The sequence below is a fragment of the Talpa occidentalis genome, unplaced genomic scaffold (genome assembly GCF_014898055.3).
Source record: "Talpa occidentalis isolate TD23 unplaced genomic scaffold, MPIMG_talOcc4v2.1 talOcc4.2, whole genome shotgun sequence".
Classification (NCBI taxonomy): Eukaryota; Metazoa; Chordata; class Mammalia; order Eulipotyphla; family Talpidae; genus Talpa; species Talpa occidentalis.
The window spans coordinates 95,725,283-95,738,749 of record NW_023602073.1 but is presented as its reverse complement, the minus strand read 5'-3'; the positions used below and the strand labels follow the sequence as shown (position 1 = coordinate 95,738,749).

Sequence of the window (13,467 nt, the reverse complement as noted above, 5' to 3'; positions counted from 1 at the left end):
TTCTTACGCTGGTTCCATTTTATTGTTGAACGATTGCTACTTCTAGGCAATTTATTAAAAAACAAGACTTGCATTCAGCACATTAAAAAATAACTTTATTTCCAATAAAATAAATGCAAATTCAAAAGCTTTTAAAATTCTGATCCCTTCCTATTTCCTCAAGGGTGTCAGAACTGTTGATTGCCGAGTATGATATAATGGTGGGGAGGCAGAAATCTTGACTAGACTTGCAGACCCAAGCTTTTATAGGTTGAGACAAATTATTCATCTTTTCTTTGCTCAGTTTCATTATCTACAAAGTAGAACTATGATTTTAGTTTTTATCAAAGTTCTGCATGCACACAGATGAAAAATTCATACAATTCTGTGCATTTATCACAGTAAACTTACATTTCCCCTAACACACGCGCATACACACACATACCCATCCATCCCCTAAACAACTACCTTCAACATAATGGTAGAGAGGAGGGGGAGTCTGGGCATTAAGAATTGGTAATGACTATCCCAGAGAGAAAGAACATGTGAAACCATTTGTGGCTGTGTGTTGGGCAGTAAATGAGGTTTGAGTGATTGTTAGGGTTAATATGCATTAGTGGACAATCTTTATGTTAATATTATAGAAAGTGAAACTGTGTTCTTGTATGAAAATAATAGGCCTTGATGAGATGGAGACCCAAACTGTTAAAACAGAGGAAGACCAAGACCTTCAGGCAGACAAATCTCACAAGGAGACAGATAATGAGAAGCCAGAGAGAAGCCAAGAATCAACCATTCATACAGCCCATCAGCTCCTCATGGACACAATTTTCCAGGTTCTAATATTTTCATAAATTGCTGGTTTATTAAGTGGGCAAAATATAATAAAATGGTTTTACAAAAATAATATGTACACAAGAAAAATAAAATAGCAACAACTGAAAAACATAACACATATGACAAAGAATGTATAGCCCTACTCTGTAAAGAATATTTGCAAATCAATAAAGAAGGGTTCATATATTCATATACCAATGAGAACATTGGTAAAGTGCAAAAAAAATCTTTGTCTTTAGGAAGATTTTTAGAACATCTGACTGGTTAGAGGTATTGTAGCCTTACCAAAATTTTTAGGAAAACCATTGATATGATAGTTATCCTCTAAACAGATAATACTGTCCAACAATAAATCTCAGAGTTACTGCAGATGGTCTCTGCCCCGACCTGCTATGATGGTGGGTCTCCAGTTCTCTCATCTACTCTTCTCATACTACTATCCTTATATGAGAAGCCTGCAAAATAATTACCAGTTTACGTTGGTTAGGTAACAAGAATCTTTGGCTTAATGCCTACATTTAGGAAGAGCTAATTGAGTTATTTCCCCTTCTCCTTTGACTTAATGGCAGTTTTTTTTTTTTTTAAGATTTCTTTTATGCATACAAGAGCTGGGGTGCAGGCCAGAGATTCAGAGGGTGAGACGATTCAGCAGAGACAGAGTAGAGAGCAGAACAGGCAGATCTACTGAAATACGCTGCTGAGGGGAGCAGTGGGTGAGACAGGAGAGGTCTGCTGCACCTGGCCAGAAATCGAACTTGTGCTGCAGTGGCTGTGGATAGCTTCATAGTGCTGCATCGTAACCCCTTGCATCACCGGAGAGGCCCCATTAATGGCAATTTAAATTAATCAAAAAATGTTTTCATTATTGTTAGCTCCATGACTGTGTTGCTTTTGTCTAGCTAGGATAGATTGATAAATGGTAAAGTTTCCTTTACTCATAATATTTCTACAAAATGTAAATTAGAAAACAGTTATTTGAAATCTTGCAGTGCCACTAAATTTGCTTAAATTTTATGTCCCAGGGCTTTGTACCACAGGGAGGGAAGAAGCCAGTGTTAATGAGCTGGTGATTCCAACCTGGGCCCCTTCTCAACTGGCTTTTTCTTTTTTAGCCATTTTTAAAAGATGTCAATGAGTTAAGACAGGAGCTGGAGAGACAGCTGGAAACGTGGCAGTCACACAAAACTGGAAGCTCAGAAGAAGTAAGTCAGTGATCTTTTCATAAAATAACTTCACTTTTATTTTTTTGGTAAAGATTTATTTATTTATGCATACAAGAACTGGGATGCAGGCCAGAAGTACAGGGGTGGGGGTGAGAGGACTCACCAGAGACAGAGTGGGAAGCAGAACAGGCGGATCTACCGAAATACGCTGCTGAGGGGAGAGGCAGGTGAGACAGGAGAGTTCTGCTGTGCCATGTGAGTCAGCAACCTGGTAGGGATTGAACTCGAGCTGCAAGGCTGCCGATAGCTTCTTAGTGCTGCGACTTAACCCCTTGTGCCACCAGGGAGGTCCCTTCATTTTTGTTAATATACAGCAAATCTAAAATGTTTTTAGTTGTAAAGGAGACTTAGTATGTGGAGAATGTAATTATATTCCTGAAACCTAAGTCTTTCCATTTCTTTCTGCCTGTGTTGCTAGATCTGAGCTTAATTGTTCACTATAATGGATGTAATAGATGTAAGAGTGGTTGAAAACAGGCAGAAGTCTATACCACCTCATCCTCAAAATTGGCCACCTGGTATATTGCCTGTTGACTCAAGGGGCAGTGTATATTAACCACAAGTTGCATTTTAATGACTCCACATCCTCAATTTCTTGTTCATGTACATTTTTAATCTGTTATCCCCACCACATAGGCGTATTGAACTCTGCCATAGTTGACAGAAAAATTCTGGAACTTTGTATCCAGGAAATGTGAACGATGTTGAATGTTAAGAGATTTACACTCATCACTTCTGCTTTTGAAGCATGACCCAAAGGGCCCATTCACAGGTCCCTCCTCACATGAAGAGTACGGGTGACCCTTCATATACTTTTCATATATGATGTGAACAATGTATTGATTTGGTCATGAATTTCAATATTTTACTGCCTTGTTTTTTCTTCCTCACTTGCAACTGTGGGTTTTAGTGGAAGGGGAGGTATTTTTAATCAAGTGAGTTAGATGGTACTTTGCTAAGAAGCTTTACAGTGCTTCTGTTGAGAAAGTCCATGCAAATCACTTTTTGCTACTTTGCTTCAAGCCTTCATCTTACTGTAATGACATTGGTGAGTGACATTCTAAAGATTACTTTTATGTTGTTGCTGTTGTCTTAGGAGAAGGCTGCAGCTGAGATGTGGCAGAGTTACCTGGTCATAACTGCACCTCTGTCACAACAGTTGTGTGAACAGCTTCGTCTCATATTAGAGCCTACCCAGGCAGCCAAACTGAAGTAAGTCTTCTCCATTGGACCCGCTCAGTGCCCCAGATAGACAGCCTGTTAGCTCAGCAATTAACTCCTTATGGAGCTGGCTTCTATGTTGCCATTTCTGTCTCATAGGCACTGGTGTGGTGTTCTGTACCCAGTTTTCATATTATCTCTGCCACAAAAGTTTCTATGAAGTTTGGTGTGCAGTTTTTGATTCATTAAAATCTAATGCGAAAAGTGGCTGAGGCTTTAGGTGCACACACTGCTCACCTTGTTATATGTTGAGATATTCACTTGCTGCATTTGTTACCTAGATTTTTTCAAAATGTATCCACAGTTCAATCACAGAAAAGAGACTAACACTTTTTAGTTAAAAAAAGGTTTAGCTATTTGGGAAAGAATATTTATTATTATTGTCATACATACATAGCTTTTCTGGGCTGCTGCTAGAGATGATTCTCACCACTAATCCTAAATTCATGGTGAGTTCATTGTGCCAGGTTACCGGTTATTGTAAGTTATTAATGCTGTTTTATTCTTTAAAAAACTTCTGAAGGGATGGCAGTTGTTAACTAATCTTTGCTCTATTTGGGTAAATTTAATAGAGGAGACTATAGAACTGGGAAACGACTGAACATGCGGAAGGTCATTCCATACATTGCTAGTCAATTTCGGAAAGACAAGATTTGGCTTCGAAGGACTAAGCCCAGTAAACGCCAGTATCAGATTTGTTTGGCTATTGATGACTCTTCTAGCATGGTAGACAACCATACCAAACAGGTAAGAGAAATGAAGCGGCTAAGTTAATGAGAAATTAACACTACACAATGTTCCATGGCCCACCTAAATGTTTTAATGCAATCTGGCAAAAAATATTTTGAAATACCAATGATTCTGTTCTGAAATGTGATACATTGTTTGAGAAGACCTAAAATTTGAAGAATTCAAAAGGGCAATTTCAGGATGTCTTATATTTTGGTCCTTTACTATTGTCTTTTAAATTGTTTTGTTACTTAGCCATGCTCTACTATTGTCTAGCTGCAGAGTAAGTAAACCCGATGTTTATTTTCCACAAAATAGTGTACTGTTAAACATAAAACCTGAACCTTTTTTTTTTTTTTTAATATATTCAGAACACATTTCTGTAAGTCTGAGATTATCTAGTTAGTGTTCTATCAGTATTAACAAGGCTTAGGTACCTGACTAGAATGCCTTATGATACCAACATCAAAGGCATTGAAGAGTGTAGTTTTTATATGCTCGGCTGGAAAAAGTGTAACCTCTGGACCTGGGCCACGTCCCAGCTCCTCACTTAATACCACATGACTTTGGCCATTTAAGTGTCAATCTTCTGAAAAGTGAAGCTTATAGCAATAACTTCCTCATATTCAGAGTCGTTGTGAAGATTAAATACTGTACACAGAGCACTCAGTGTAATACCCGGCAGTTGATATGTAATTAGTAGATGTTACTACAAGAGACTATGTAGTCCAAAAGAGGGTAAAAGACATTTTTTAATTTATGGCTCAAATCTCACAATCACTTTTTTAGATACAGACAGTATAGATACTTGGATATTTAGATACTTGCCAGTGCAATGGATTCTGAATTTCAGCTTTTGTGATATTAGCCAGGGTCTGTGGTTATGAATGGTGTCACTTAAAAAGTTTTTCATGAGAATAAAGATAGAGAGGTACTGGTCTCTAGAGCATATTCTGATGCCTTCAACCCTAACTTTCTGTTTCACAGCTTGCATTTGAATCTTTAGCTGTGATTGGAAATGCTCTGACCCTTCTGGAAGTGGGTCAGATTGCAGTGTGCAGGTAAGGGTACTTTTTAATTTGGGAAATTAAAGGGTACTTTTTAATTTTAATTTAAATTGAGAAAATCAACTGTTGTTGGTTATTTTGATAACACAACAAAAAATAACTCCTGTTGTATTTGTTTCCCCTACCCCCAAGTTTTGGAGAGTCTGTAAAGCTATTGCACCCATTCCATGAACAGTTCAGTGATTACTCTGGGGCCCAGATCCTACGGCTCTGCAAATTCCAACAGAAGAAAACCAAGATTGCTCAGGTATGCTGAGGACATCAAATATCTTCTGCACTTACTCTTAAACTGGTATAGGAGATAAAATTATCGGAACTTCCTCTTTCCCCATTTGCTATTAGGATAACTCTCCATCTAAACTTCATTGGTGCCCATTATTAAACAGGGTGTGCTCTCTTTTTCTCAGTTTGTCAAAGGTCATTTGATTTTGCATCATTGCTTTTCTGTCTTTTTCTGAGAGGTTTAGAACATTTTGCATAATTTAACCCTCTCTTATTGACCTTATCAGGTGGGTCAGGGCCAATTTCTCTTCCCTGTTTAACTTAGAGAAGATGTAAAATAGATGAGTCATGGAATAAGTCTGTCTTTATTCTTGCTTTAATTTAGCGTCCTGTCTTCAGGTTGAACTGGACATCTTGAGTTTTCTTGTTCAGTTATTTTCTTGAAAGTCAAGACAGCTGTTTGGTTCATTGACTCTCCCCCAGTGAAAAGTATTTTTCCTTCAAGGGATGTCAAACATTGGTGGGTGTGTGGTGTGCCACCAGTGCCGAGATTATCTGTCCTTCTCCGTGGATGATTGGAAGGGCACTTTGATTGCTATAGATCGGAGATACGTATCTCATAATCATCTAAGTGTCAGAAATAATTTGTCTCAGTGGAAAAGCTTAAATTGCTTTCTAATTGGCTATTTCTGGTTTAGTTTCTAGAGTCTGTAGCCAACATGTTTGTAGCCGCTCAGCAGCTCTCACAAAACACCGGTCCAGGTGAGCTGTCTTTTTTTTAATAAAAAAGGAAACATTTAATTTAAAGGGAGAAAAAGCTGAAGTATTGGGTGTGGGGGGGAACATGTGGAGCAAATTAACTCCTGAAAGTTTTCTTTTGATAATCACATTTATCGGATTGGTTGGGGAAAAATCTTTTGGTCATTTAATATCAGAATTTATGCAGCTTTCTCTTTTGAGTATCGTCTAGGCAGTTGCATAAAGTCTGTTTTTCATATGGGACAAATTCTTTGTTTTAGCCAACTCTCAATGGAGGGGCACTAGTCTCCCCGAACATTCCATTTTGTTGATTTATAGATGTCTTCATAGGTTTTCTCGTCAGTTTCTATAGTCGTTGCAGTTTCTTCCACATCGCCCAGTATCATATTTAAATGGTGAGCATGTAATCCTGAAGCTCTGTCACTGCGCATTTTCACATAAATTCACTCATCCAAGCTGAGCCTAATGAGATCCAGGGGATCTCCTACATTTTTGGGGACTTGTTGCTGGTCTGCATTTGTCTGCCACGTTCAGACCCAGCACTTGAGCTGCCTTTAACAAATTGCTTTTTCAGTCTGTTTTCACAGACTCACCTGATCACACCATCTTTCAAAGGTATGCTCTGTAGGAAAGAAACAGAACAAGATGTATTAGGCATTCATAGAATGTTTGTCCTTATCCTTTTATTAATTTAAAAATGTTTTACTGAACCTGTATTCATGAGGCTTATCAGTGGAAGAATTTAGACACAACTAGTATATACATAACAGGAAGACACCTCACAAACCAGCTAATCCAAAATGATTGATTTAGGGGAAACAACAAGATAGCCAGCTGCCCATCCCCAAACACTGTATATGATTTTTCATTAGCTTTTTTGGTTTTTTTTTTTTCTCTTTTTTAAGATTTATTTATTTTTATACAAGAGCTGGAGTACAGGCTAGAGGTGCAGAAGGGTGAGAGGATTCACCAGAGAAAGAGCAGGCAGACACTGCTGAGGGGAGCAGCGGGTGTGACAGGAGAGGTCTGCTGCGCCATGTGGGAATCTCCCTGGCAGGCCGGGAATTGAACCTGTGCTGCAGAGGCTGCGGACAGCTTCACAGCACTGCGCCCAACCCGCTGTGCCACCAGGGAGCCTGATTTTTTGGTTTAAAAAGCATTTTTAATCAATTCCGGAGGGGATATATAGAAATTACATCTAAGAAATTGGCAGTGCTATTTTTAAACTCTCATCTGTTGCTCTACAATGAAGTTGATCCCTGAAGTACTAGCGGGAAATGGCTTTATTGACAGAAGCTTTGTCACTGTTTAGCCTTACATCTCTGACTGGGGCATGTTCCTTCCTTAGGTCTCATTAGAGACCCTTCTTGCCCGTGTCCAAATTTCATCAGTGAAGAGACAGTTGGTATTAACAGTACAAAAGACTACACTAATTTCATTTCCTTCCCCTTCTGCTATATTATGTTTCACAGAAATTGCACAACTTCTCCTGGTGGTCTCTGATGGACGTGGCCTTTTTCTGGAAGGCAAAGACAGAGTCCTGGCAGCAGTGCAGGCCGCCCGGAATGCTAATATCTTTGTCATTTTTGTTGTGTTGGACAATCCCAGTTCTAGGGTGAGTAACTACTAGAAACCACTTTACTGGGGATTCCCTTCAACCTGTTTTAGCTGAAATATGGCCAGGGTCACCTAACGATACACTGAGCTCCTGACTCCAGGTACTGTTGTAGGCACTTTAAGTATTTTCTCACTTTAGTTTGTAACAACCCGTGAGGTGTGGGGATCATTCTCACTTTGCAGTGAGAGGGCAGGATTCAGATGGACTCCACAGAGCATCCTGGTAACTGCTTCCTAGGTGACTCGACTCTGGTTAGTCATTTGTACAGATACTGCAGTTTTGTCCACTTACAAATGTAGAGCAGCCCTTCAGTTACTTGGAGCCCAGCATGCCTCCCAGAGCAGGAAGTATCAGTCCTTAAGTGAAGATGCCGTGGAATAGTTCTGTTCTGGGGGAAGAATTTTGTCCACAGGTTACATTAAAGTCTTAGCAGCAAGTATAAGATTTAATGTGAATTACTCCAAGCAGAAAGGAAGGAACATTGTGTTTGGATCTATTTTTTTCCTTCCTTTTCATTGTCCATTCCTGAAAAGGGGTGGGTATACAGGCAGAGAGCTGCTTCCTCAATAAGTACTCTGAAAATTCTGTTTTACTTACAATTAAATACTGGAGACACTGATTTAAAATGTCTTCTATTGACAGGACTCAATCTTGGATATTAAAGTACCAATATTTAAAGGACCTGGAGAGATGCCTGAAATCCGATCCTACATGGAGGAGTTCCCATTCCCATTCTATATAATTCTTCGTGATGTGAATGCACTTCCTGAGACACTCAGCGATGCTCTCAGGCAATGGTTCGAGTTAGTGACAGCCTCTGAGCATCCATAGATCATAATGTCACACTTCTTACCCAGGTGCTCTTTTTCAGACAGCTGTTCTGAACTCACATATTCTTTTATAGTTATAAAAACTTCAGAGCTTAGGGCTGCCTACCTGGGATACAGTTCTTCCCGTAAACCTGAAGTAGGAGGGATCTGGACTTCAGAACGTAGAAAGAGCTGTCCTTCAGGCCTGTCTCGGAAACACCGGCCCAAATGTGGCTCACACTCTTCCATTGGGCCCAGCCACCTGCTTTCCTTTGCTAGGGGCCCTCGATAACCTGCCGCCAGTAATATGGGACTGTGCCGGTCCCGAGGCTTGGCCTTCCTCAGCCCACAGTGGCTGAGACAACTACAATTTTCTCAAGAGTCTGAGCATGTTTTGTTTTTAGCCATGCTTCAAGTGAAAGTGACTACCTTCTTAGAGGGTAGAACGTTTATGATGTGTCCTCATAAAGCAACCAGCATCATGGGAATCTGAATGATCAGAAAGAGCCTTGGGCTGTGTAAAAATGAAGAGGCTTTTCAGTGTCCCTCATATTCGCTGCTTCGGGAGACTATGCAATGATGGAAAGATGACTTTCCCTCTGTTTATTTCATTCTCCCAGTGCCACAGTACTTCTCTTGTAGTAATTTATTTCTTTAGTTCATTTTTTTCCTTAGTGGGAAGAATCATTCCCCACACTGCTTTCAAGCTGAACTGAGCCCATCTCATTCTGGAAAAGAAATGCTCTGTCCAAAAGAACTAAGCAGCTGCATCTATTTTTTCTACTCTAAATTCATCTGTGGTTTTGGGGCAATTTTACTTGGCCAGAAAGCAGTGTTTGAATACTTGAAACTGTGTGATGTTCTATTTAAGTTCTGTAAGAATGTTCTTTTGTAGATCACATGCCATGATGTAATCATCTATCACCACATCTGTTATCAAGTTACACTGTGAAGTTTGCTACCACTTTCCAGGTGGTCAGATTGCTTGTTTAACCAAGTGTCCTACAGCATGTACCTGAGGTTATATCATTTTTTTTATTCTAAAAGGCTATGCAGCTAATATTATGAAAACTATTAAAAAATATATACCACTGTTGATACAATTTGTGACCATTATTAAATGGGGAGTGTAAAAGTTGTGCTAGGAAAAGGATCTTTTCAGCTGTCAGTAGTTATTCTGTGCAAACATGACCCCATACCTTCCAGTAACTTAATTACTCACCTGTAGTCGCATCCATGGTGCGTGGACTACAGCACGCTAGCCTAATGGCAGAGGGAAAAGGACAAGTTGGTGGAAACACCAAAAATGACTTGTAAAGATTCTGCACCACAGTGGGAGTTCATTTAGTCTGTAACCTGCACTACAGTGTTGTCACAGACCAAACACTTAACTTCATCCTACTCACAGTATTCAAGACCTATTTAAAATTCCTTCAGAGGTCACTGTTACAAAGAAAGTGACTATTCATGCTGCTTAGTGTGAGTGTCCTTAATCTTGTCCTTTCTCTCCCAGCATTCCATGCATTCTTTGTCATTCTCTTACCTACTTACACCTTGCTTAGATAAGCTCTCCAAGAAGAGAGTTCCTGGGGCCTCCCTGGTGGTGCATCCACTGCAAAATCCATAGCCAGGGAGCAGCCCACATGGCACAGCAGACCTCTCCTGCCATGCCCGCTGCTTCCCTCAGCAGTGTATTTCAGTCACTCTACCTGTTCTGTTCCCCACTCTGTCTCTGGTGAATCCTCTCTGCCTGCACCCCAGCTCTTATAGGCAGAAATAAATCTTTAAAAAAAAAAAAAAATAGAAGAGAGTTCCTGTGATTAAAAACATTGACGTTACCTCTAAGACTACACTGAACTTAGATAACTTCCTATCCCAAAGCATGAGTCTGAGAACAGAGAGAATATGCTTAGTGATAGCATTGCTAGTGTCTAGCAGTGTTTCTAATTGGGAAGAAATAGTGTAAAAATATGTTTTTATATTTATGGATTCAACACTATCAAAACTAATAAAGACTAAGATGATTTGGAGGGAAATCATACAAAGTATTTCTAACGGTCACACAGAACCTGCTTTCTGCCCAGGTATACTTGCCTGGCTGTGATGGAGGCGGCGGAGAAAACCTAGCAGCAGTGATTCTCTCAACAATAGACATCTGGAAAGAAGCACCGTTTGCACTGAAGATAGGAAATTCTTTTCCAGGAGGGGCAATTCACTGCTAACATGCCACACAAGGAAGGGTGAAGAACTCGGTTTAATCTAGAATGAAAAGCAAAGCAAAGTTAGAGAATGAAAAAAAAAAAAAAAATCAAGGGAGCCAGCAAAGGATGAGTAACTTGTGAAAAACTTGCCATTTGAAAAAAGCCTTTAGCAGGCAGAGCCACTGAAAATACTGTCACAAAGTGAAGATTTCTAAAAAGCCAGAAGGTGTTTTATGCTGTAGTCTCTTAAGTCACTGACTGCAAAAGGTAGTTTAGAGAACAAGAAATTCATTTTTTTTTTTTTAAGATTTATTTATTTATGCAAGCACTGGATAGTCAGAAGCGCGGGAGGGTGAGAGAATTCACCAGAGCTGGAGCAGGGAGCAGAACAGACTGACGAAGTACACTGCTGAGGGGAGGGGGGGGGGGCTGCTGGAGAGGTCTGCGCACCATGGGGGACCCTCACCAGCGGTGGGGGACCAAACCTGTGCTGCAGAGGCTGCAGGCAGCTTTGCAGCCCAGCGCTCAACTGCTGCGCCACCAGGGGAGGCCCGAGAACAGGGAATTCTTAAAGCACTCCCATGTCTTTACAGAAGCATATATATATATATATATATATATATATATAAATATATATGGTGTTTGAATCATTACGTTAGAAATTACAATACTTAGCAATTATAAAAGTTCTTCAGAACCTTAATAAGAAATATTTGTAAGAACCACAGGGGAGTAATTCTGAGAATAAAATAGCATACAGGGGCCTCCCTGGTGGCACAAGGGGTTAAGATGCAACCTATGAAGTATTCGCAGCCTCTGCAGCATGAGTTTGATCTCCAGCCAGGGAGCTACCCACATGGCGCAGCAGACCTCTCCTGACTTGCTCACTGCTCCCCTCAACAGTGCATTTCAGGGCCTCCCCGGTGGCACAGCGGTTGAGCGCTGGGTTGCGAGGCTGGCAGCCTCTGCAGCGCCGGTTCGATCCCCGGCTGCTCCCCGGCCACCGGAGGAGGGTCCCACATGGCGCGCAGACCTCTCCTGCAGCCCGCTGCTCCCCTCAGCAGTGTACTTCGCTTCTGCCTGCTCTGCTCCCCGCTCTGGCTCTGGTGAATTCTCTCACCCTCCCGCACTTCTGACTGTACCCAGTGCTTGTATGAATAAATAAATAAATCTAAAAAAAAAAAGAAAGAAACATTAAAAAAAAAAAAAACAGTGCATTTCAGTACATCTGCCCGCTCTGTTCCCCACTCTGTCTCTGGTGAATCTTCTCACACCCCATACCTCTGGCCTGTACCCCAGTTCTTGTATGCATAATTTTTGTAAATAGTATAAAATAACAAAAACAGCATAAAAAATCTAAGATGAAATAATCCTGAACACATTATTTAGACCCTGAAAGAATTTATCCAGAAAGGAATGATTTATTTAATACATGGTGTTAAAATTATAGTACAGCAGCGGGGGGAGAAGAAAAGTACCCATATACTGTAACAGGGTGGTCCCCAGGAAAGGGGGGGTGCCCCTTCTCCCTGTCCTGTAACAATATCATAAACCAAAATTCCAGATTTTTAAGTTTTTAAAGATTTAAAAAAAAATCTCTGAATGGGAGATGAAGTTGAAAAGCCTCAAAGAAAACTACATGTGATTATAGAGACTTAAAGCTATATAAATATCAAAAGGCAAAGCATCCATGTACAATCAGAACATACTGATAACCACTAACTGATCAAACTCAAGAACAGACAATTTACCAAATTTAAAATTTAGAATACCAAGGATTCTAACAAGTAACCAAATAAATGCTCAGTAAAGGGGTAAACAACATTTTGTAATATGTGTGGCTTATGTTGTAGAACAAAAACAACTTCGAGGAAATAAAGGCTGGACAGCACAGAGCTGTTCATTTCCTCATTATTAGTGATACACAGTTCTGAAAACCACTCTTAAGCAACTCGGTGATCCAGACTGTGACGTTTCACTGTCAAAAATCCAAGCATTTGACTCCCCCAAAACTACAAATAACCTGCTGTTGACCTGAAAGAAGCTTTATGGAAAAGAGCTAACACGTTTATATGTACTTATGTAACAGGGTGGTCCCCAGAAAAGGGGGAGGTTCCAGGTTTCCTGCCCCACCCAAAAGGAGGGTGGAGCTGAGCAGGGAGAGAAGAAGCTGCAGAGGAGACTGAGAAGGAAGGAAGCAGGATGGAGAGCCAGGAGACCTGGAGGAGGCACATGGAATGGACAGACATGTGAAGAAACTGTGCTTGCCTTTTGGTCGTGCACTGGGTGACACAGATGTGGGTGAGAGACCCGTGGGGAGGAGACCATAGCAGCTTTTATCTTGATTTTGCTCTTTTCCTTCTGGGCTTGTCTGGTTGTTTCTGACCCTTTTCTGTGGGTCCCCACTGGAAGATGCTTTAGACTTGTGGCAGGCTTTGGGGCCTTGCTCTGGCCCATTCCCATTTGGATGGACTTTTACCCACAAGGGTAACTTCGGGTGCTTGATTTAGAAACTAGATTCTTTGCCTTTCCTGTATTGCTTCCTAATTGTATTAAAGTCCCTTCCCATTAAAGTCTCATATGTTTTGTGTTGATGCGGCGGATGGCAGAACCCATTTAGAATAGGCAGTTTGCGGGGTTTGGGCTGCCCCTCTCCCTGCCCTGTAACACTTATACTGTATTCCTTAAGGAGAAAAGAGTTAACATAATCATAAGAGAAAATACAACACAGTACTATACTGTATTTATGGATACCATTCACTTTAAATTGTCTTTTTATAAGAAAAATGCCAGTATGAGTAG

At 40.5% G+C, this 13,467-nt stretch overlaps 1 protein-coding gene across 1 annotated transcript in view; it reads left to right on the top strand.

Annotated features, from left to right (window-relative positions):
• Positions 1-9,907, top strand: part of MDN1 (midasin AAA ATPase 1) — a 155,615-nt gene extending 145,708 nt beyond the window's left edge. The window contains exons 91-99 of the mRNA XM_037518752.2: positions 658-815; positions 1,929-2,018; positions 3,136-3,251; positions 3,833-4,007; positions 4,977-5,050; positions 5,189-5,303; positions 5,977-6,040; positions 7,510-7,652; positions 8,298-9,907. Of these exons, the coding sequence (XP_037374649.1) occupies positions 658-815; positions 1,929-2,018; positions 3,136-3,251; positions 3,833-4,007; positions 4,977-5,050; positions 5,189-5,303; positions 5,977-6,040; positions 7,510-7,652; positions 8,298-8,486 (1,124 nt within the window). The 3' untranslated portion in view covers positions 8,487-9,907. The remainder of the gene's footprint in view (positions 1-657; positions 816-1,928; positions 2,019-3,135; positions 3,252-3,832; positions 4,008-4,976; positions 5,051-5,188; positions 5,304-5,976; positions 6,041-7,509; positions 7,653-8,297) is intronic.
• Positions 9,908-13,467: the final 3,560 nt, after the last annotated feature.